This window comes from Hevea brasiliensis, chromosome 15 (genome assembly GCF_030052815.1).
Source record: "Hevea brasiliensis isolate MT/VB/25A 57/8 chromosome 15, ASM3005281v1, whole genome shotgun sequence".
NCBI classification, from domain to species: Eukaryota; Viridiplantae; Streptophyta; class Magnoliopsida; order Malpighiales; family Euphorbiaceae; genus Hevea; species Hevea brasiliensis.
Genome location: NC_079507.1, coordinates 56,729,094 through 56,754,336, shown reverse-complemented (window position 1 = coordinate 56,754,336; position 25,243 = coordinate 56,729,094). Strand labels below are relative to the sequence as shown.

Sequence of the window (25,243 nt, the reverse complement as noted above, 5' to 3'; positions counted from 1 at the left end):
TCTCTGCTTGTGGTTGGGTGTATCTGAGTCTGAGAAGTTTGCCTGCCTAAGCAAATAAAAGGCCAAAGAAAAATCAAGCAGTTCTTCTTATCTACAAGCTTAATTAATTCATTTAATTATATCTTTATAGAATAGAATGGTTTTATAAGTAATTGGATACCGACATTATTGACTTAAAATCCCCAACAGTCCTGAGCTAAAACCATTGATTTTGTTATTGTAATGATAAACTATCCAAGTTTCAGCATCAAAACTCCCAATGAATTAAACAGGACTTTTGTATTATGCCATTGAAAAACTAGCTTACTCTTTTAGAATTTGAAGAAGGGTAAGAATTTGATTTTAGAAATGGTGTGGACAGAGAGCCATCAACTATGGATTCCCAGCTGCTTGATCTCCGGAAAGTTGAAATGTTGGGAGAATGATTAACAAGACGAGGCATAGCCGAAAAAGAAAAGGAAACACACATGGGTGGAAAGAGATTTCCTTAGCATAATCATTAGGTTTGTGGAATAATTATCATCGTATACAGTGTAAAGCTCTGCAATTTGTTTTTGGCACCAATTGTCAAACAAAACATTGGGTTGCTTAAATAATTACAATTTTATTTATTTATTTTTAAAAGTACAAAGTATGCCTTTTCCTTCATTTTGTAGCCATGATTTGCTCATCACTACAACCCTAAAATGGTGAATAGTTGTTGGAACAGCCTTTTCTTATTTAAAATATTATTGGGTTTTTAATTAGTTCTTTTGCTAATTTTGAGTTATATATGCTTAAAATATCTTGAAATTAAGATAGTTTCACAATTTTATATCTTGTTATTATTAATATAATAATTTTAATTTAATTGATTTCAATAATTTTATGTTCAAATATCTCAAATAAAGTATTTAAGAAAATCTTTAGCAGTAGTTTCTAATTAATGACATAGCTAGACATAATGAATTAATCACAATAATTAACCAATGGATATAATATACATGTAATTATGTATAGCTAGTCAATCAATATCATTTGCACTTCACTTGTTTAGAGTTGATTATGCATGGAAACGGAAGGAAAATAAATGAAGAAATATGAGAGAAGTTACAGAGAAACAAATAATTATATTTCTATAAGAAATTTTTACTCAATCTCAATTTATTATGAATTTAAAATATTTATTTACATGTAAAATAAGTAAAATTCATATATTCATATTTTAAATTTATGGTAGACCAACTTAAATTTTCTTTTTTTTAATTTTTACATGGTTTAGCTTTTTAAGTCACCTGTACTCTTGTAGGGAAAAGGGGGGTTGCAGGCATGCATGCAAATGTAATGTAATGTAACCTGCCTTTATGAAAAGGTTAGTAATGTCGATTATAAAGGAGAAAAACTCATAATTGCTCACACTTTCTTAATCCCATTTTACTCTTTGGAGGTTGTTAGAAAGGAAAAAGTCTTAGAAGGGGAAGTTAATTGGCCATGATATTAAATGGATTAAGGGCTGAAATTCTCCATGATCCAAGAGAGAATAATATTCCTATAGAAAATCCCAAAAAAGGAAAAAAAAAAAAAAAGACTTGTCTCATTTATGATAATGACTATGGGAATGATGGCTATAGATAATGATACCACTTCAAAGGATTTTGGGTATTTATTTTTATCTTCATAGCTTCATTACATGGTTGTTGGTGATAATGATGATAGTTCTTGGTTATGGGTTATTTAATGCATTTTAAAAATAAATTACATGTTAAATTCATTTAAAAATATAAATTAATTGAGATATACATAAAGTTGAGTGATCCTATACAATATGATTAATTTAAATGAAATGTTTCATGAATGAATTAAATAAGAGAATTAAAATTTGACTCAAAAAATAATAATTATAAGTAATTAAAACTCTTTTAAAATATTCAATAAAAATAATTTGTGCAATTCTTTCACAAAAAATAGAGTTTTCCTATAAAATTAACCTCAACACTACTGACAAAAAAAAAAAAAAGTCCAAGTCTGTAAATATTGTTAATTGATCCCAATTCAGAATGGAAGTTGGTTTTGTGAATGAATCCATTCACATTAAGCTATGCTATATGCTCTGCTTTTTAGCTGTTGCTGACTTATTTCTGTGCAACTTTATTCTTCCCCAACTGTCCTCTTCACACATTTTTAAAGCTTCTTGTTGACTTTCTACCAAGGGGGTTGTGTTCAGCAGTGTGGTATATTATTGTACTGGAATAGAAAAAAGGCTAAAATCTAGACGTTCTTTCTTAGTAGGAAAATTGAGATAACAAAGACTTGATATAAATCTGTCAAATAACTGATAGGTGTTTAATCACAAGTAGGCTACCATCAAATTATCAAACTTGCTTGCATTTATATCATTTTAAGAAACAATTATACTTGTTTGCTTTTTACCATCATTTCCACCTTAGATTTTATTCCAAGTTTCCAACAGAAGTCTTAGTTTTCAATTGTCCTTAAGCTAAAATCAATCTCCCTTAGTTTGAATTCCACATTAATTGTGAAAACGTGTGTGTAAGATATAAGATTTAGTATATTTTTGTGTGTGTGTCTTTCCTATTTTGTGTGTGTGTATGTTTTTAACCAATTTAAAAAAATGAATTTGAATCTATTCGACAGGGTCTATTTGCTTTCAGATAGTTAGACTGGTTCTTCAGGATTCCACGTTAGTTATAAACACGTGTGTGAAGTATAAGATTTAGCATATTTTGACAAACTTAACCAATTTTTTTTTTTAATTCAATCTACCTTAGTTTGTTGATCAGGTATTTATTTCATAATATATAAAATTAAAAATTAAAATCTTAATATTTTACATGTTCTACATATTTCTGACGTAAAAAAAATATATATATATTAGACAGAAATTAGAGGAAGAAGCAAATTATGGCTGCCCTAAACGAAAAGTTTTAACAACACTTTTTGGGTAGCCATTTATATATATATATACACACACAATTATCCATAATTCTTGTTTGTCAAAGAAAGACATTCTCATGCGTTTGTGGCAAGTTTACTTGATTACTTTTCTACTAATCAATTTCTTTCACTGGCTTGGTATTTGTAAACTTTTGACTAACTTTCTTGGAAGATTATCATCTTCATCAGGAACGCAATGAACAACTCAAAGCATGAGCGGAAAGCATTAATAGCAAAGAAATGATTTGGGAAAGTTATAAAACAGTCAAAAGTTGAGAAGATAGCCATTTTAGTCTTATTAATATATGAATTTGGTAGTTACCATTACCAACAACCAAGTATTTGATAAAAAAACACAGAAAAATACTGAAATAAACTCAATTATTGAATGCTAATTTCATATTTTCTAATGATAATTTAGCGTTAGTGGTGGCAGCTAAGAATTTTCCTTGTGGGCTCAATGGAAATCAGATCAAAGGGAGATAAGCCACAAAACATTCATTGTTGAATCTGTGGACCAGTACAGTCATATCAGGATAGACTAGCAAGGGATCAGAATTTTATTAAGATCTGAAACGGGCCTTGTTCTGTCTTCAAAACTGACACATGCGAATTGAAAGGTCGATCAATAGTCCAACACTTGACGTGTATTACAGAGTTTTGTCCTATAAAATTCCACCACGTTAACAAGCTCGAAGAAAACTAATGAATATTTATTTTTTCTGCTCCTGTCAATGTCCATAGCCGATTTCCCTGACCTTTAACAAGTCGTCCAAGTCAACGGTGGGCATAAAAATAACGTACACGGTTTTTTTAATTTTTAATTTTCTAATTTTTTGTTTCCTGTCCTCGAATTTTAGATGCAAACTTTTATGGTAACAGGATTTAAATGTGTCGACACCTAACAAATTTCGTTTCCAACTTGCCAGGAAACCCCTGGGTTTTATCAGAATTCAGCAGGATTCGTCAGCTCAATTGTATTCCTGAAAGTAAATATTTGCTAGAGTTGCTGAAGTTAACCCCAAATTAAAAAAAAATCTTCGTAAGCATGTGCTAAGACAATTTATGAGCTCGGAAACCATTTTGCAATGTCAATGGTCAATATATGAAGCCTGCTCTAGCTAAAACTTACTCGATATGCTTAAGCCATTGATGAGGTTCATTTCAAAAGAACGTCACAGAAAACAAAACTACTCAATGCATCTATTTCCAGTGGGGCTTTCATCGTAATAAGGGTACAGTCAGAAGTCGGTACTTCTTCAATCCAACCATTCTCCAAAAAACAACGAGTTTCACAACATAGTTGTCAGTTTGATCGCATGCATTGCAATGCACACATAATAAATTTATAGTAATACCATATTTGGTCATGGAAACGAGTATACTTCAGTGAAAGGAATGGAAAATCATGCAAGTCCACAGATTACAGCTTTTACATTTTGAACCATCCCTTTTATGAAGGTTGCAAATACAATTTCCACCATGTCATTGGCTGCCAGATAATTCTTGTTACCTGCATAAAACAATGCAATTAAACAGAGCAACTGAAGCCCATCAACTATTTAGTGTTCTAATTATCATAATATATCACTTCACAAGTAGTTCTCTACATATGACCCTACCCACAGAGAACTTGTCTGCATTCCCATTTTTAATCATGCAATCTAGACTACTCGGATATCATATCCAGGAGGATATTTTATCTGCAGCCGTCAGGTGTACTAGGCACAACAAGGCATTTTATCCGCAGCTGTCAGCTACACTAGGCACATCAAGGCATACAGGATACCTATGGCCTAGGCATACAAAGCATAAATCAATAAAATGTGTATAGACAAATTTTATAATAAATGCATAGTGTATGTCTAATACTAAGAGTAAGATTGTGACTGAGGTTGAAAATACATATTTAGAAAAACACCATTTTAAATGTTTGAAAAAACTTCGGAAAAACCTGATTTCTGTTTTGAAGTTTTTATGACCAAAACATGTCATATTTTAAAGGTCTAATAAATAATTTTGAGATAGTGCTTTTCTCAATAGCAATACCAAATACACCCTAAGACTAGTTCAACATAAATCATGTACACCAAGAAGTGCCAAAAAAAAACAGAAAACACAAAATAAAGATATCAAACTCCAAATTCTACTCGCAAACTACATGGATATCACGAAGAAGATGACAACTAAGATTAGTTCTGCAAAAGTCACATGCACACAAGAGTGCAAGGAAGATGGCAACCACCACTATAATTCAACAAAAACATAAAGATTACAATAGCAAACACAAATCCTACTCTCCAAGCTAGGTTTCACAAAAATTTATCCTCGCCATCATCAAATAAAAGATGACCATTATCTTCTTCTTCTTCTTCCTATTTATTAGAGTTAAGACCCTTAGTGTCTTATCTCCAATGGATTAGCCCTAAAACTAGAGGAACTTATGCTTGCCGCTGCTCCAGATAGCAATGTTGCTAAGAGGGAGAAAAGCTACTTCAATTCATGGTTAGAACACAAAATCATATAATGATATTCACCTTTTAAGAGCTGATATTATGTTGTCCGATTTATTTTATTGACATAGATTATACCAGCTAACACAAATACACAATGGCAGAAAGCTAAAAAAAAAAAAAAAAAAAATCCAACAGTACTAGTTAAAAACCACAAGTAAAATAATGAACTATTGCCCCTTGGTCACTGAATCCGAATCTGTTTCCGGAGGTCACTTGGTCTGGGATCGACAATGGCCAATCTTCTTTATCTTAAACCTGCTAAATATGGCCTTGGCCCTTCTCTGGGCGAGCCAAAAGCATTTCCCTTGCTTGGGGTTGGTTGAAATGACAGAATGGCCATTGCTCAGGCCCCTAAGGAGCATAACTAGGCACTCACTTTAGATGGTTCCTTGCTTGACCCTACCCAAGGAAGGTGAACTAGGGCCTGGGTGTACATCAACCATGCTTTTTTCAAACTACACACCAAGCAAAAGTTGCCACCATAAGCCCCACATGGCAAATTGGCAATGCTAAAAATTTTTTCCCAACATCACACTCGAGAATGGTGGAACTCACTGTACAAAATTTCAGTCCATCTCATCAACTTTGTAAGTATTATAGATGGTACTACAATTGCCTCCCTCTATGCCCTCTTCCCTGTAAAAATGCGCTTAATACTGGGGTCTTTTTTCTTATTTATGATCAACTCCTTTAATTTCCTTCAGTTATGAAACTTACTTTAAGGTAAACCCCACAGCAGGGGATGGGAGAATGTGATGTACCCCACAGCAGGGGATGGGAGAATGTGATGTCTAAGGTTTGAACCAGGTATTGGCTATTTAGATGTTTATTTGTTATATGGACTTGTGTACCTAGGCTACATCCTTATATGTTATGTCAGTTAAAGCAGCCATTGACATTTTAAAGTGAAGGCTGTTTAAATAATAGGTGGGGCATAATATTTTCCCGCTTAGCAAATAAGGTCAACATTAAGGCAAAAGATTTATGGTCAAAGCCCACAACAAAAACAAGGAATTATTTGGCTTGTTATGCATTGATAATTCAGGCCAGCAAGACATTATTAGACCTTCAATCACGACAACTTTGCAAAATAAGGATCACAAGAGCAATCAAATCATGCATGAGTGAAGAGAGAATGACAGTGATGAACAGCAGTTCAATCTGAGAAACACACTAGGGAAGCAATTCTTCCATATTTTTCAAAACCGAATCCATATCAACTTATGCTATAATTGGATAAACTTCCAATGAGGGAGTTCAGGCATTACTCTAGTTTAAATTGTTAGCACATTCTTTAATTTATTGGTTCATGCATATCAAAAAGTATTTCAAATCTACACAAGCTTTTATTCAAATTCATGAATTTAACCTAAATTTTAGACTCTAAACAATCATCGAAATATATGCATCATCAATTCATCATATTCAAGTATCCCAAATTAAAGTTCATCCAAACGCAATATCATATTTTGTTATTCAAACTTTGGGTAAAATTCTGAAAGAAAATGCGAAGAGCATACCCTTGAGTGCATTCCAAATCAACGTTTGTAAAGGCCAAGCAAAGATTTCTCCCTCTCCTCAACTCTCTTCTTTGCAGCCTCCCTAGCTTTAAGTGCAGCTTTTTCTCCTTCAGATATAACCTTTGGCTTCTCATCCTGCCTCTTTCTCTTGTTAACAGCAACTGCTGAAGTAGCTCCTTTAACAGATCTCATAGGGTTTAAAGAAGCTGAAACAACAGGACCAGGTGGGGGCCCATTTTGAGCAGCACTTTTGGTTTCCTTTACTAAACCTGCTGTTGACATTGTTATAGGCTTTTTCAAACTGGATTCTTTACGCTTGGAATTTGATGAAACCTGAATTGAAGCATATGCCTCTTCTTGAGTCACCCACTTGCCTGTTGCATAACTTCTAGGTCAACAAACCATAAACAACAAACGACAGATGTTTTAGAAAAGAGAACAAAAGTAGAAGTAAAAATCCAATTATATGACTTCATACCCAAAGCATCGGTATAATAAAAGCCTGATTTTGGATCATAGTGTAACCCAGTGCTTTGGTTGTAGTAATAGCCTGAAGTTTTGTCACACTCCCATTCTGTCATCATTCAGAGCTGTATCAGTTTGAACAGTAAAAAAATCAAACCAAGAAGGATCAAATAGCATAATGCCCATCAAAAAGACTAGGATAGAGCACTTACTATCATTAATTTTTTTCAAAGAGAAATACAGTACAGAAAAAGATAATGAGAAATAGATCAGGACATAAAGATGGATTTCAAATCAGGTCCTTGCAGCTCAATCATGGTCAAGGGAATGAACTACAGAGATAGTGCAAGAACAAAACTAAGAAGAATATTTCTGGCTTTCCAATAAGTCTGCTGGTGACAACAAATCAAACAGAAAATCATATGGAAATTAACCCAAATTATGTTTTTACCTGGTCAGAACCACTACCTAGAGTCTAAACATTACAAGTGAATTGTCTTCTCTTCCAAATACTTAAAACCTGAGTGTTAGACCATAGCACAACAAACTACCAAAGAAATGAAAAATAATCATCTACCAAGGACTTCTAAACTTATTAGATCCTTTGACTTTGGATTTGAGTCCTATTCAATGTGTTTTATCAAAATTAAGCTTGTCCACCAACCAAGAATTAATCAGCTCACATTTATTTTTGTGAGAGTATCCAATCCTCCTATGCTTGTTAAAGCAAACCAGTAATTCCAACAAACATCTTACAAGTTCCACTGCTTCATAACGAGGGAGAAAAAAAAAAAGAAAAGGAAAGAAAGAGTTCTGCTAATTTTTACCATATGATTTGTGAATTACACGATCACAATTGCATGGTTTTTGCCTCGAATTGTCATTAAGCTAACTAAACTTGTAATGTATTTCTCAGGTTCTTCCCTTGAACCAATTGTGCTTATAGCATAGGCTTGACCTTGGTTTATATCATCAATACGCAAGTATCAACAAGTTTCTTATTATTCTAGGGTAGCAGTTTATTTGATAGTGCTCCGCTATGCGCAAAGAATAACCAATAAAAAATATATAAAATCAAATCAGCATTGTTTTCTGGATAGCTGATTTCATAATTTTTCTTATCCCAGAATTTTACTTTACCAAAGAGGAAGATCAAATGGTTAAACACATCTTCAGTGAGGAAAGAAAAAAGAAATGACATTTAATTGTGATGACATATCTACATCCAGCATGACTGCCAAAACTGGCACCAATGATGAGCAAATATTTTATTTCCAGGAAACAGTAGATCCTTCTTACTTACCCTCTTGACCATCCTCTTGAATATCTAATGCATGGACATTGCTTGCCTCCTGAAAATTTGCAACATCCTTCTGATAGCTACGCTTAGCTTTCTGGAAGACATTTTAAATAAAAGAGAACAATCAACATAATATGATACACTGAAGAAGATAGAGAGAAGCCCGGGGGCAATGGTGCATGGGTGGAGTTTTGTTGGGAGGGGGGGGGGGGGGCCGGCGGGCGGGGGGAAGGGGAGAGGAGAGGGTGGGGGGAGACGTCAATCAGACCCAATGTTCAAATTTCCAACTATAATATAATGCGCTCTCTGTCCAATCTTTCTAACTTAGCCACTCATATTACAAAGAAAACAAGGGTTCTCAAATTTATTAGGGGAGGAAAAAAAAGAAGGTTAAAATTCTAATTTATTCAAGGATGTAGGTAAGAAGATAAGAAAATATAAAAAAATGTTTGATAACTTTCAAACTAAAAGAGATGAAGAGAGCCACTGCAGACTATTGAGTATTGAATGCTAAATTTTCATTCTACCCAGCTAACAATCAACATCAATCTGACCCAATGTGCAAATTTCCAACTATAATGTGCTCTATGTCCAATCTTTCTAACTTAGCCACACAAAGAAATCAAGGATTCTCAAATTCATTAGGGGAGGAAAAAAAAAAGCAGGTTAAAATCTAGTTTATTCAAGGATGTAAGCAAGAAGATAAGAATACATAAAAAATGTTCGATAACTTTCACTAAAAGAGATAAAGAAAGCCACTGCAAACTATAAACTTTCTTCTTCTTTTATTGGTTTAGATATGCTTGATAAAATTTGCTACAGCAAAATGGGTAGTCACAAAATGGAAATTTAAATGTACCAATAGCTACAAGAATAAAAGATTTCGTTAGCACTTACAACTTCAATTTGCTCAAGGGCGCGGGCTGCTTCCTTCTGTTGCTTCTCCTTGGCAGCATTCTCTTTTCTCATAGAAGCAAGCCTCTTGGAAACATTTTCCTTATGACGTTGGCCAAGCTCATGGTTCCTAATGCTGGAAGGATTGTTTGATATGTAGATTTTGCAGAAGTCGCACCATTTATTACCTTGGCTAACCCAATACTGTGGACAAAGGCCAAAAGGAATAATGGCGATAAATGTAAAACTTATATACTTGAAGAACAAGAGGCGCTAATATATTGCTGTATAAGAAGATATCTAAAATAAAAACAAAGTGATTTCAAAATTAAAGCCGTAAACAGAGCTCAAATTACACAATTTCCAAATAGCAAAGGGAAACTTCTTGCAGCACAAAAATATCATTAACTACCATTACAGGTAAAATAAATAAAACCCAAATTATGCTAGCAAGAGCAAGCAAAAATGGAAGCCAGTTAACATACAAAAAACATAAGTTCGTAGCAACAGAATCATATGAAGCTAAGGCTCTGTATCATATATCCAGTTACCAATTTATTGCTAAAGCCAAGTAAAGATCCTCAAGAACAAGTTGAAATCAAGCATCAGCAAGCAGCATTAACCAAAATAAAAAGGGTTTCTTTTTAATTTTGTTATCATCACTAAGAAAAGGCAATATATAGCCAATTATCAAATTTCGAAACAGAGAGAGAAAGGGCAGTCTGGATAGGATTAACATACCTCAGTCATGTCTAAGATCACAGAGTCGACTAAGATAATTTTGATTTAATTGCAAAAGAACCAAGCAATCAACTGTTAAATTTCAGATTTTGATGATTAATCAATAAATAAGGAGTAGATTGTCGCAAAAAGCCTAAATCGCATGCCTTCGTCGTTTAGAGCTTCCTTCCACTCTTTTCAACCGGGTTTGGTTTGCCCAAAGAGCTAGATCCACTCTGTACTTTACTGTAACCAAACCGGTTTTTATTTGGTACGTCGCCGGTTTACTATAATATTTAAATTTTATTCCTTAAAAAGTTCTTAATTTATTATTTTTCTTTATAAAAAATTATTTTGATGATAATAATAATTTTTTAAATGAATAATTGTTGAAAATTAAGCTTAATTATCTTGTTAATCAATATTGATTAGTGGATGATTAGTTGCAAATGATTACTAAGAATATTTATTTGTTCATTCAGTTGGAGTATTTTTAAAGTTATTAGATTTCCAATTTAAATTTTAATTAAAATTAAATTTATGAAAAAAAGCAAAATAAAATAAAATAGCAATGGCCAGTAGCCATTGGCCAAAGTTCAAAGACTGAAAAGAATAGAATTTGAACATAAAACAACAGAGAGCTAAACTGGGAATCTGAGATCTCAGTTCACAGAACTCAGAACCCAGTTCAAGCTTTTTACCTTATACCCACTTCCACTGAAAATTTTCCTCCTTCTCCATTTCTCCTTCCCTGCAAAACCCTAAACCCCCTCCCCAACAGCTCTTTTTTTTCTTTCAAAACTTTCACAAATCATGGATGAATCTTTCTTGCTAATGCTATCAAATCTCCTTCACCTCCACAACACTTTGGACCCAACAACTTCCCTTATTTCCTCCCCTTCCACTCCCTCTGTTTCCTTTCCTTCTCTTTCCTCTCCTTCCCCTTCATCCCTTCTCTCTTCCTCCTCCGCCGCTCCTCTCCTGTTCTTCACCCTCGCCTCCCTCCTTTCCTTCCTCGCTTCCTCCAAACCCCGCAAGCAAAATCCCGACACCACCACTAATTGCAACAATATTACTAATCCTTCTGATAATTCTGTCCCTCCTACCGCCTCTGACAATTCTGCTCTGCCTGATACGGCCGCTTTCTCCGTCGCTGCCTTTCGCGCACTCTCTACCGAACACATCTGGTCCTTGGAAGCCCCTCTTCGTGATGCCCACTGGAGGTCGCTGTACGGACTCTCGTATCCTGTTTTTACTACTGTTGTCGATAAGCTCAAGCCCCATATAACTGCTTCCAATCTTTCTTTGCCCTCGGATTATGCTGTGGCCATGGTCCTTTCCCGGCTTGCTCATGGGTACTCCGCGACGACGCTTGCTTCTCGGTACTCTCTTGAGCCTTACTTGATTTCCAAGATCACTAATATGGTAACACGTTTGTTGGCTACTAAGCTTTACCCTGAGTTTATTAAGATTCCTGTTAGTAGGCGTAGGTTGATTGAGACTACACAAGCTTTTGAAGAGCTAACTTCGTTGCCTAACATGTGTGGTGCTATAGATGGGAGCCCAATTAAGCTCCATAGAATTGCCAGTGATCAAAGCGGAGGGAATTTATATAAATGCAGCTATGGGTTTCCTTCGATTTTGTTGCAGGTAGTGGCTGATCACAAGAAGGTATTTTGGGATGTGTGTGTCAAGGCACCAGGTGCTATTGATGATGCTACACATTTTAGGGACAGTTTGTTGTACAATAGGCTTGTTTCAGGTGATGTTGTGTGGGACAAGATGATTAATATCAGGGGTCACCATGTGAGGCCTTATGTAGTTGGGGATTGGTGTTATCCTTTGTTGTCATTCTTGATGACACCCTTTTCGCCAAATGGGGCAGGGACGCCAGCACAGAACTTGTTTGATGGGATGCTAATGAAGGGGAGGTCTGTGGTGGTGGAGGCTATTGGGTTGTTGAAAGGGAGGTGGAAGATCTTGCAGGATCTGAATGTGGGTCTTAATCATGCCCCACAGACAATTGTTGCGTGTTGTGTGTTGCATAATTTGTGTCAAGTTGCGAGGGAGCCGGAGCCAGAGATTTGGAAGGAACCAGATGAGAATGGGTCTCCTACAAGGGTGCTTGAGAACGAAAAATCATTTCATTATTTTGGGGGTAGCTTGAGGCAGGCATTGGCAGATGATTTGCACCAAAGGCTTTCTTCCAGATAGATTTATGTTCTGAAAATGGGATCTTACTTTGTAAGGATAAAATTTATAGTTATCATAACTTAGATGATTGGAGGGTTTCCTTTTGCATTGTTTGTTGGATTACTTCTAGAAAGAGTGAGATATAGATTTGTGGGTAGTGATGTTCATATGTAATCAGTTTTCTGCACTTGATTGGGACAAGCTAACTTGTAATTTTTAATTAGATAGAATCATGAGTTGAAGGCTGAAATATTATCAGTCCTCGGCTCCTAGCCTCCTAGCTGTTTGTTTAAATATTATCTTCTCTCTATTATTTCTTTTAAGAGAAACTGATGTGCTAGATGGAATGCAATTTCAAACTTTGAACTTTTAAAGAGAACAGAAGAATCTCAGAAGTAGAAGAATGGTATGTTAGCATTTATTGGGAGAAATTTTGTGCACTAACAGATGTACTAATACTGATTTTGATCCACATAATTCTCTGTTGTATTTTTTGGTTGTTAAAACAGCTTAAAGCAGTCTCTTATCAGAATACCTTAAAAATTTTCTTTCCGTATTGTCAGTTGATGTGACCTCTTCATATATTGCTTTCATGCATTGCTGGTTTTACTTTTTTTGTTGCATTAATGAAGTACTTGTTGTTGCATTGCATCGTTTTCCCAAATCCTGATCATAGTCTTTGTTGTAAAATTTGTTATACTATGTAGTGGAATCTATTTGTGTATTATCACAACCCTTGTGAAAGTGAGCCATCATATTAGTTTTGTGGTGACCTAAGAGATGCTTTCAAGGCATATGTAATGATTTTTGTTCCGAGTGGTTGATTATGGTTTTTGAAACTGTACTCCCAAGATTTCAGATCTCCCATTTGGAACAATTTCTTTTTGGCATTCTACAAGTTAGCTATAGTGTTGTACAGACACTCATTGATTAGAAATCATTGTAAATTTGTTTATTCTGTTGTGGCACTACTCTATACCCCTTTATCTTATCTGAATCACATCAATCTAATTACAATCTTGACCTCTTTTGCTGATCTGACTGATAAATTTTAATGTCCTAGAATGTGTTTGAGAATGATTGACTGTATTCTCACTCTAATATTAGCTGTCGCAATCTTAAGAAATTATTTATATCACTGATTAGTTTCTCAAGTCTTTTATGATTTATGAGTATCATGGTTTTTTTTTTTTTTTTTTTTTGGTTGGCTGCTTTAAGGATATTGTGGTTGACCTGATGCTGTTCTTCAACAATTCTACACTGCAAAGTGCATTCTAGATAAGCATGTGGTGGTTGATTAGCATAATCTTGGAATGGAGATCTCAAACATCAGCCAGGCTCATTTGAGATAAACTTCATAATTTGTTTCTGATCTTGTATGTTTTTTTATATGAAGTCATAGTCTTGGTGATATTGCTATGGTTGGCAAGCCATGTTATCTTTTTGCAGTTTGTGGTGTCTTCTTATTTGAGTTTTCAGTTTGTGGGAGTAACTCAAAGCATTATATCTTAACAATGACTAATGAGTTACCCGATGTTCTTTTAGGGCAACTGGCAAGACTAGTTGATTTGTTGCTTAAGTGAATGGTAAAGATTCTAAAGAATGCACAGCTTCATATACATCATGCGCTTTTTGGCTTGTTGCATGCTTGTGGAAGCACCTACCGGAGAGAGACTCGTGCTAATGGAAAGATTTTTTCATTTCACATCTGAGGTAGCACAAATTTTGTGCTATGCATATGGTCTTGCGAAAAAATGTCGTTTAAACATGAAATCATCTAGTGGAAGACAGACGTCGATCCCTGCCGTGGAGGACTAAAGAGCTGACAGATCTTGGCTCTGCTCTTTTTAATGCATAACTGCTAGTATGGAAATGCATGGCAAATATGGCAACCACAAGGAACTTAGATAAACTTGTGTTAAAATTTCAAGTTAATGGGTTTGACTTCCCAACTATACAAATACAGTGCAGGATAGCAGGATTTTCTTAAATCGATAACTATTGGCTTTATGCACAGCAGGGCAGACAGTGTATAGCGTACCACTCTTTTGACTCTCTGTATACAATTTGAATCACAATCGCAACTGTTTATCCCATCCGACTGGTGCCCTGATTAGACAAATTCCAGCTGCTTGAAAAGCCCTGGTGTGAGTGTTGGTTTGGTTTATACATCTGTTCTTCTATTTATGTAGTTGTTGTTTTCAGAAATTGCAAAACAGTCAATCTCTTCATGATCATAAAGAACCCCAAGAAATAAGCAAGCATAATAATTGATGGCCGAAAAGTCTTGGGACGTAGGGTTCAGTTTATTTGCTAAAGCAAAAGTTTTTTCACACTGACCTTTTGCATATGAGCTTGAAAGGCAAAGCACTTGACCGGATGCCTCTGTAAAATTGATGAACCAGGAGCGCATAAAAACTAATGAATTCTTGGCAGCCGATAGAGGAGAAAAGTACACTAGTTGAACGATTACAACATGATGCCGAAGATTTTGCTTCACCAAACAAGGCTGATTATAGGCAACCAAGCTACTTACAAGAGTTTGATACACCCTTTCTTCAACAGTCATCAGCCACCCAATTTATACCAGCTGAAGCAACAATGAAAAGAAAAAATAAAATCAGTAAAAAACTTTACAAATGCTCACCCTTTAAAGAATAATCAACTCTAAAAACAGAAGAATTGAAAGAAGTGGGGAGGGAGAGAGGGTTGGCCGGGAGGGGAACATCAGCCCATTGCAATTAGCATTCTCACATGGAAATCCTACCTTAACCTATTTTGGACTGACTTGATGAGAGGAATTCTATCTTCATGGAGAAATATTAGTGGTTGAAATAACATTATGACAGCAAAAAGAGGCTAGACACCTAATGATCTCTTTCAAAACTTGAAATAGGATAGTCATTTGTATGTTTTTCTTGGAAGTCTCAATATTCATGGAGATGTAAATGGGAAACGGTGAATGGAAAGAGATTTTAACTACATGTAAATACGAAGAAAAAAGAAAATATGGGGAGTGATCATAAGAATCCTCTGCGGCCTGCAGGCCCCCCACAGCACTGGACTCTTAAGGTAGCAGAAACACAAAAACCAAGGAAACCATGGCACTCGGCACATTTCACTGTAACCTCTGCACAACAAAATATGCTCAGTGAGCATTGACAGCAGATGTAATGAATTATCCTTCAGACAGACAATCCCCAACCATTAGCAGGAGTTCCACTACCACTACTTGGGATAAGACCATCCTTAACCATTTCAGTAATATTAAGCACATAAAAAACTACATCCATATTCCCTTCTTTAGGATTGATTACAACAAGGACTTTGCGAGTTCTGCATCAGTAAGCTTGCAGCTTCTCTATAATAATCACATGTATAATAACATTATAAACAGCCAGCAATTTTCTATCAGCGTATTGTAGATCCCTTATGCAATTCGATTTCTCAGCATCTTTTTTAGTAGAGTTCATTCACAATTATTATGCTCTATTGAGAGATAATTTTTATTTAGAAAAATTAATAAATAATAATTCAAAACCAATCAAACACAATTTCATATAAAATATGAAAATAAAATCCATAATGAATAAGAAGACAACCATGTGAGGACATTGACTCCACAGAGAGAAAAATAAAAACAAAAACTTTATAGAATGAGAGGAATAAAAGAATAAAAACAGATCGGTTATTGAAAAAAAATAAGTTTATTAAAAACAAATAAAGAAAAATAAAAGAGCCACAGTTGATTAAAAGCTACAACTGTAAAAGAACTAAGAAATTTTGGAATAAGAATTCTGATGTTTAGAAATCAAAGATATATATAAAAAATTACAGCTAACAAATAGGTTCATAATCAAGCTAAACTACCAAAATTGTATCAGAATCATACAACAAAAGGTAAGAACAGATATGCACACAAAAATTCCTAAACAAATGCCCTAAAAAAATGCAAAATAAGTGGCAGCTAACAGCTGTCTTTCCAATACCCCCCTCAAGTTGGAGCATGGAGATCTCGAATGCCCAACTTGCGAAGAAGAAAGTCAAAATGATCATTTCCCAACGCCTTTGTGAAGATATCCACAGGTTGCATTGAACTACGTACATAATCTGTTCAAATGTTACCATTCAATATCTCATCACAGATAAAATGACAGTCCACTTCAATATGTTTGATACGTTCATGATAGACAGGATTAGCAGCTATATGCAGAGCTGCCTGACTATCACAATACAAATTCATAAGTTCAGTATGCGCCACACCAAGAGAATTCAATAATCCTTTCAACCATTTAAGTTCACAAGTTGTAGTACTCATAGACTGATATTCAGCTTCAGCGGATGAGCGAGACACTGTCTGTTGCTTTTTAGTCTTCCATGAGATAGGGGATTCACCCAAAAGAACAAAATAACCGGTCAAAGACCGTCTCGTTAAAGGACAGCTAGCCCAATCAGAATCACAGTAAGCAGACAATTTGAGATCACAATTGGTATGCAGTAGTATACCCTGACCTGGATTTCCTTTCAAATAATGCACAACTCTAACAACTGCCTCCCAATGAGCTTTCTTCGGTTGTTGCATGAACTGAGCAAGAATATGCATACAATAAGACAACTCGGGTCGAGTTATTGTTAGATAAATAAGCTGTCCCACCAGACGCCTATACTGAGCAGGGTCATCCACATCATCACTCTCGGTAAGGGCCAGCTTGTGATTTTGTTTAAGAGGAGTTTTAGCTGGCTTGCAATCTAGTAATCCAACTTTTGAAATTATATCCAACGCATACTTACGTTGACACAAGAAAATACCATTCGAGTTTCTGGCTACTTCAATCCCTAAGAAAAATTTTAGCTTCCCCAAGTCTTTCATATGAAAGCAATGACTCAAATAGTTCTTGAATTTTTGTACAGCGAAAACATCCTTGCTGGAGATAATAAGGTCATCCATATAAATAAGCACATTCAATTGAACAGTCCCAGCTCGAAAAGTGAACAAAGAGTAATCTGAATATGATTGCTGAAATCCATAAGCTTTTAGAGATGCAGCCAATTTTGCAAACCAACATCTAGGTGCTTGTCGCAAACCGTATAGAGATTTCCGGAGTTTACAAACCTTCCATGGTGATTGAGAAGCAAATCCAGGCGGCATCTTCATGTAAACCTCTTCTTCCAAATCACCATGTAAAAAAGCATTTTGGACATCTATCTGATAGAGTTCCCAATTCTTTGCAGCCGCAATGGCAAGAAAGGTGCGCACAGTAACCATTTTTGCTCTAGGAGCAAAAGTCTCCTGATAATCTATGCCTTCAACTTGATTATTTCCCAATATCACTAACCGCGCCTTGTATCGTTCAACACTTCCATCAGAATTGTATTTAATGTTGTATACCCACTTGCTTCCTATTGCTTTCTTCTCAAATGGCAGATTTTTAACTGTGCATATACCATTATCCTCCAAAGCCTGTATTTCTTTTCTCATAGCCGCTCTCCACCGTTCATCCTTAACTGCTTCTGCATAAGAGCTTGGTTCATGTCCTGTAGTAATGGCTGCCAAAAAATATCAGTGTTGTGTAGAGAATTTATCATAACCCACATAATGTGCTATAGAGTAAGGCGTACCTGAGGAATCAGATTGGGAAGGTGAACATACTGAAGGGCTTGTTTTGATGGCGTTTGTTACATAATCTTTCAAACAAACACTAGGTTGCTTGGCCCTTTGTCCCCTACCTAGTTGCTCTTTAACAACTTCACCTCTATCCACTCCCTCACTGTTTTCATGGATCAATTCTTCCGTTTCAGGATTCACCTCACTTTCTCTACCCACACTTTCATCGCGCTCCTTTTCCAAGTTGTTCTCTAAACCATCAACTTCATCACCCAACTCCTCAACTCCATTTTTAATGAGTTCATCACCCATTGTTTTCTCATTTGCATATGGAAATTCTGTTTCAGTGAATACCATGTCTCTTGATATTCTTTAGTTTTCAAATCATACAATCTCCATCCCTTCTTTTCAAATGGATACCCAACAAAACACACCTACAACTTCTACTACCAAATTTATCTTTATCCCGATTCAGATTATGTGCATAGCACAAATAATCGAAAACCTGAACGTGTTAGTAAGAAGGCACTTTCCCAAAGAGCATCTCATATGGGGTTTTACCATTTAATAACATAGATGGAGTCCTATTAATCAAATACCCGGCTATAAGTACACATTCTCCCCAAAATTCTATGGGTAAATTTGCTTGAAAATGCAAGGCTCTTGCCACATTAAGAATATGGCGATGTTTTCTTTCCACTCGGCCATTTTGTTGAGGTGTTCCTACACAGGAAGTCTGATGCAACATCCCTTGTTTGTCACGACCCAACCTATGGGCCGGACCGGCACTAGGACCTGGGCCAGCCTAAAGCCCCCGAGGCCCGTAGTAAGCCTAACTGTTCATTTACCCAATTCTAAGGCCCATTGGGCCCAAATTCAAGAAAACAAACGGACAGAGTCCGGCCATAAAATGGACTTTCCAACGGGGAGTTTTCGACTCACCCGACCTGTAAACACAATAAACAATCCATTGGGGAGCTCAGCTCACCCTCCACATACTCATCAACATAATAATAAATGGGAGCTCAGCTCCCTCATCCAATCCATCAAAACAGACTTAAAATATTAAGTTTACAGGTTCAACATGAATATAATATTACAGACCAAATTCAAATAATTACTGCTAACACATGCTGAAATTCTAGGAGTAATTAAAATTACACAAATATTAATAAACAACCTGCGAAGTAGAAAAGCAGGTTAACCCAGAACAAAATATCCTCCTGTGGCCTGTAAAAATTTTTGAACAGGAGTGAGCGTTCGACTCAGAGAGTAAAATATCAATTTTAACCATAATCTCTATAACTATCTAAAACTAATGCACCCTGTAGAGTGAAATGCAACATCCACATCATTTTCACATTATAACATCAAAAAGGTAATTTGGAGCACTCACACACCCTGTAGCATCAATCATAATATATTGGGAGCTGATCCCCTATACAGCTCTCTTAAATCCAACCTGGTGCCAGCGAAGAACTCAAGCCGGACTTTCGCTTAATAAACCAAATCGAGGGTCCCAGCGAAGAACTCAAGCCGTGACTACCCCTCGAAGGAACGGGTCCCAGCGAAGAACTCAAGCCATGACTACCCCGTCCTATCCATAGTCCACACCACATCACACGCACGCCAACGCACGCACACTGCTCCAAATTACCACAACAACATTCATGGCACATTAACAGTTATGAATGCAACATAATTCGTGCCTAGAGTTTAACTACATAAATATATGCATATAAGTGATGCATGGGCATGCTGAACATATAATAATATCGAAATTACAATTAAAATTAATATTTTACTCACAAACTTGACGACAAATTACTGTGGCGGCTGGGCGGAGGAAGAAGGCTGTCCCGGCTCACCTGACAATTACATTACATCTATTTAATAAATTTGACTCAATACAAACAAAGAAAAAGATCAAGTACGTCCTAAGTCGTGCCGAAAATCCGGCAGAGTCTCCCCTATACCTAGGACCTACCCAACCTGCAAAAGGGCTAAAAACGCACTTCTATACTCACAATCCATACATCAACAGTTCAATCATATCACACAGCCCCTCCTGGGCCCATCAAATCAGTCATTCATCACAATACGCAAAATTTCAATTTTGTCCTTATTATAGATCATTTTTGCAAAAATTGCTCAAACAAGCTCTAAAAATTATAAAACTTTGCTTAGCAATATTACTAAGCTATTGCAAAAAGAATCGTAATTTTCTAAGCTACCACGAATATTTTATGGATTTTTAATCCTATTTAAGCATTAGAAAATTACGAAAAAGCAAGGTTCGGGTTTACCTTTGCCGATTCCGACTTCGGGAACGCGCTCGGGGCGTCTGATAATGGGGGGCTAGCCAAAACCTCGGCCCAATTCGGAGACTTTTCCAGAACGGTCCGTTCGCCCGAAATTTGCGCACTGGCCAATCGCCGAATTTCTGCGAATCGAGGATACCTACACGAAGCCCATAACACGGGGGTTAGTACATAAATTTTTCAGAATTTTCTAAGCTCATTTGATGCTCGAAAATACACTGCGAAGTTCCGTGGGACCCACCGAAAAACGGTGTCAGAAAAATTCAAAATTTATGTCGTTGCGAAGCTCTCGACGAATGGAGCATGCTGGTGGCCTCGATTTTCTCGTGGGATTCACGGTTTTCGAGAAATCTAGCCCAAAAGTCGAAATGGGCTAAAATCTTCCCGAGCAAAAATCGGACAATCCGCTTAATGGATTTCGGCGTTCTTGGTGTCTATGGAAAGCTCTCGCCGAGTAGATGATTTTGGACACAAGACCCGGTCCAATCGGTGGCCGGATCGGTCGGATTTGGCCGGAGAAGTCGCAGGGCATTTTCACGCTGCTTTTTCCAGCGTTCGGGCGCGACCGGCCTGGCCGGGCGGCGGCGCTCGCCGGGCCGGGTCGGGCGCGGTCTGGCCGGGTGGCTGGCGCGGGCCGTGGGGCGAGGAGAGAGAAACGAGAGAAAAGGGAGAGAGCCATCGCGCGCGGGAGAAGAAAAAGGAAGAAGGAAAAGGGCCGGTCCGATTCGACCGGTCCGGTCCGGTCCGGTTCGATTCGGCCGGTTCGATTCGAAATACAAAATTTTGAATTTTTACTCTGCCTCGGGACCGAAAACGAGGTCCAAAAATTCCGAAAAAAATTCCATAAAACTCAGAAAAATACGTAGACTCCAAATATATTTTTAGTTTTGCCACGTGGTCTTTAAATTAATTTTTAAAAATCATCAAAATTTATATTTTCAGAAAATCGAACCCGATTTTTAAAATCCGAAAAATCTCAGAAAAATTCCAAAAATTCAAATAAAATTAAAATACCAAAAATACTCATAAATAATAAAATTTTGGGGTGTTACATTGTTCATCAAAATATTCTTTCAAGCACATAAATTCACTTTCGTTATCACTTCTGACAATTTTCACATTTTTTTCAAATTGGCGTTTAACCATCACAATAAATTTCTTAAGAACACAAGCTACTTCTTGTTTTCCATTCAGCAAATATATCCAAATAGCACGAGAGTAATCATCAACAATTGTTAAGAAGTAAATTGCTCCACAAGAAGTTGGGACTCTATAAGGTCCCCACAAATCACAATGTATCAATTCAAAACAACCATCAGCTTTATTGTCACTAGAAAAGAAAATCTCTCTTGTTTGCTTTGCTCTAAAACAAACTTCACAAGTCTTATTAATTTTCCTAACTATGCTACCAGCTTCTGGAATTAACTCTACCACCTTATAAGAAGGATGACCCATTCTCTTATGCTAAAGCTGAAAAGACCCCACATCAGTTACCTTGCAAGCATGTACCGATGTCACTCCCTTGAGAAAGTACAGCCCCTCGTGTTGCTCACCCGCTCCAATCAGGTTCCTCGAATTTAGGTCATGTATAGCACAAATTTTGTTAGTGAGTTGAATAACCAAATTTGAATCATTAAGTAGTTGTGATACAGAGATCAGATTGCAATTCAAATTTGGCACATAAAGGACTCGTTGCAATTTCAAGTCTCCTCCAAGCAACACAGTTCCTTCTTTCACCACCAAGGTTTTTTTCTCCATTAGGTAACCCGACTGAGTATGGCACAATGTCACACAATTCACTCAAAAATGCCAACGTTCCTGTCATATGATGGAAAGCTTCTGTGTCAATAATCCAAGGAAATATCCTCTACGTACCTGTCAGCCTCTCATTGCCACCATTCTGACAAGAATTCCCACTACTCTGACAAGAATTCAATATGCCCAGCAAAGCAGCCCACTGCTCTTCATTTAATCCACTAAGACCCTTTTGATTTGAATCTGTCACAGTTCCACGCTCACCATCAACTCCAGTTGCTTGTGTGGCGTTGGCATGAGCAACTCCTCCCTTGCTACGTCCTGCTCCATTGCCACGCTTTTGACCACCTCCTCGTCCAGCAGAAGTTCCACGTGGTCTATTACCCCACCATTCTGGATAACTAATCAGCTGGAAACAACTTTCAGCATCATGTCCCTCTCGGTTGCAATTAGAACAAATTGAGGATTTGTCTTTATCCCCCCCTGAATTTTGACTTCCTGCTCGAATTGCAAAACTCATAGGATTGCCTCTTTTTTCCTTGGTTCGTGTCATAGTTCGCACCCGCTCTTGCTGAACAACCATAGCATAGGTACGATTCAAATCAGGCAAGGTTTCAGTGCTCAAAATATTAGAGCGCACTGTTCTGTATTCTCTTCATCCAAGCCCATCAAAAACTGATGAACTCTCTCTTCTTCATGCTTTCTTTCCAATTCAATGGTAAGATTGCATCTGCAGCCTGCACAGATACACACTGGTATATGATCATAGTTGTTTATTTCATCCCATAACGTTTTGAGTCTTCCGAAATAGGACACGATTGGTTGACCTTCCTGCCTATAATTCGCCAGATCCGATCTCAGTTGCTGTATTCGTGGACCATTCCCAATCGAGAACCTCTGTTTAATATCCTCCCATAGATCCTTTACGTTCTCCATGTGAGAGATGGTCGAGCGAAGCGTTGGTTCAATGGTGTTAAACACCCAAAAAACCAGCATAGAGTTAACCGTCCACCAATCTTCGAGTTCCAGTGAGTCATCTGCTGGTTGCTTGATAGATCCATCAATAAAACCATATTTCTTTTTGGCCCTCAATGCAGTCCGCATAGCTCACGCCCATTCTTCGTAATTCTTGCCCTTCAATTGAACTTGGGTAATCAAGTTACCTGGGTTGTCATTCGAATTCAGTGTGTAAGAACTATAAGTTTTCTTCCTTGATCCAGAACTCTCATTTTTTTTTTCATCAACTATGGCTTTGATACCATGTAAAAGAACTAAGAAATTTTGGAATAAGAATTCTGATGTTTATTGCCCCATAAATCAAAGATATATATAAAAAATTATAGCTAACAAATAGGTTCCTAATCAAGCTAAACTACCAAAATTGTATCAGAATCATACAACAAAAGTAAGAACAGATATGCACATAAAAATTCCTAAACAAATGCCCTAAATAAATGCAAAATAAGTGGCAGCTAACAGCTGCCTTTCCAATAACAACCCTAAATTAAATTTAAAATTATAAATTTTAAATTACTTTTTTTCTGTAAATTATATCTACATATATATATATATATATATATATATATATATCCCTTAATTTTTAAAAATTAATGGTTTAATCCCTTTATTTTGACTTTATTAAATTGAAAGCCACTCTATTTATATTTGAAAATAATGTGTTTTCGGATCAAAATATATAGATTAAACTATTTATTTTTTAAAAATGGAGGGACATATATATTAATTGTGACATAATTTAAAGATAATAAAATTAATTTGAAGGTATTTTGATCATTCCTCAAAAGCAGGATGGAGGGACCTTCCGTTTAACAAATAAAAATTTAAAGACTAAATTATTAATTTTTAAAAATTAAGAATATATATTAATTTTGATATAATTAAAAAAGAAAAAAAATAAATATTTTATTTAGAAAAAGAGAGAGAAAAGAAGTTTGTAGGTTCTCCTCTTTCCTTATTTTAAATATACTTTTTAATCTTTTAACAACTGATGTGAAGGAGAATTTGTTGTCTCATTTTGATATTTCTTTCTTTATAAAAATTTGTTATTTTTTTTTTACTGTAAGGATTTTTTTTATTCATGAAATTATTATGTATTTTACTTTATTATTTGAGTAAGAGCTTAATAATAGAAAGTAAATATTTCTCTTTATGAGAATATTAAAATTTGATGGTAATATAAGCGAACAAATAAGTAAATGGAATATATTTCTCATCAAATAATTAACTCAAATATTGTCAATATAATTAAATCTTTCAAAATTTAAATAATTATAATTATTTATATAAGTGATTTATCTTTAAATTATAGTGATGAAATTTTAATTGATTTGAAGTATTTAATAAAATTAAGTTTTTAAAACTCGTTTGGTTTTATGTCAGCTACCTCTGATTCAAAATTTTGTGTACCTCAAGAAAATTGAGATTTTGGGCTTTCAATTGCTAGCCAACTGCCAAGCTGAAATTATTTATTTATTTATTTATTTTATTTTAGGGAAAGTTATAAAAAAATATACTATGATTTTTGACGCTTAAAAACCTTCAATTGCTAATTCATTAATTTAGACTTTTAAATTTTTATTTTTTTTAATCAAACTTAAATAATTTTGCTTTACTTGAAGGAAAAAAAAAAAAGCAACTTATTACTGAATTCAATACTGGGGTCAGGTAAGTTGGTGAAGTGTGAGATAAGTTTATTTAGATTTGAATCAACAAATTAGAACTAATTAATTATAGATAAGCCTTTGAATTCATTGTAAATCTTTAGACTGAAACTCTTGACATAACTGTAGCAAGAAATTAATTTTGGGTGAACTTAAAAGGTATAAGTCCATTTTTGAAGTCCGCTTTAGTTCAGCGTTAAGGACGTAATTAACACCTACTCTGGAAGAAATAAAGTTTATTTATTTTTTAAATGGAAAATGCAAAATTTGGGTCAGGGTTTTCTTTCTAAGATTGAATATTCAACCTTTCTTTGTGTGCGTCTCTCTCTCTCTCTCTCT

The 25,243-nt window shown here is 35.7% G+C and overlaps 2 protein-coding genes across 4 annotated transcripts; one reads left to right on the top strand and one right to left on the bottom strand.

Moving 5' to 3' along the window:
• Nucleotides 1-4,114: 4,114 nt before the first annotated feature.
• On the bottom strand, nucleotides 4,115-10,582 carry LOC110661653 (zinc finger protein ZOP1). 3 transcript variants are annotated; one of them, XM_021820329.2, is made up of 6 exons: nucleotides 10,371-10,582; nucleotides 9,633-9,833; nucleotides 8,739-8,829; nucleotides 7,449-7,544; nucleotides 6,971-7,344; nucleotides 4,115-4,447 (listed from the first exon to the last, which is right to left on the bottom strand). In XM_021820329.2, exons 1-5 carry the CDS (start codon nucleotides 10,377-10,379, stop codon nucleotides 6,989-6,991), a joined length of 753 nt encoding a protein of 250 aa, XP_021676021.1. In that variant the 5' UTR covers nucleotides 10,380-10,582; the 3' UTR covers nucleotides 4,115-4,447; nucleotides 6,971-6,988. The 3 variants fall into 3 exon arrangements, with proteins under 3 accessions (XP_021676021.1, XP_021676025.1, XP_021676023.1); XM_021820333.2 differs by lacking the exon at nucleotides 10,371-10,582 and adding an exon at nucleotides 10,181-10,326; XM_021820331.2 differs by lacking the exon at nucleotides 4,115-4,447 and adding an exon at nucleotides 4,479-4,730 and having other exon boundaries at nucleotides 10,371-10,576.
• A 353-nt stretch (nucleotides 10,583-10,935) lies between these two features.
• Nucleotides 10,936-12,836, top strand: LOC110661652 (protein ALP1-like). Its single transcript, XM_021820326.2, has one exon. It carries the CDS (start codon nucleotides 11,163-11,165, stop codon nucleotides 12,561-12,563), a length of 1,401 nt encoding a protein of 466 aa, XP_021676018.2. The 5' UTR covers nucleotides 10,936-11,162; the 3' UTR covers nucleotides 12,564-12,836.
• The last annotated feature ends 12,407 nt before the right edge of the window (nucleotides 12,837-25,243 follow it).

Bases quoted from the DNA above. Each gene is read 5' to 3' on its own strand.
- LOC110661653 (XM_021820329.2), bottom strand. The intron at 8,830-9,632 runs GTAAGTGCTAAC...AATGTCTTCCAG, and splicing joins CCCTTGAGCAAATTGAAGTT to AAAGCTAAGCGTAGCTATCA. The intron at 7,545-8,738 runs GTAAGTAAGAAG...GAATGATGACAG, and splicing joins TCAAGAGGATGGTCAAGAGG to AATGGGAGTGTGACAAAACT.
- LOC110661652 (XM_021820326.2), top strand. From the start codon at position 11,163: ATGGATGAATCTTTCTTGCTAATGCTATCAAATCTCCTTCACCTCCAC.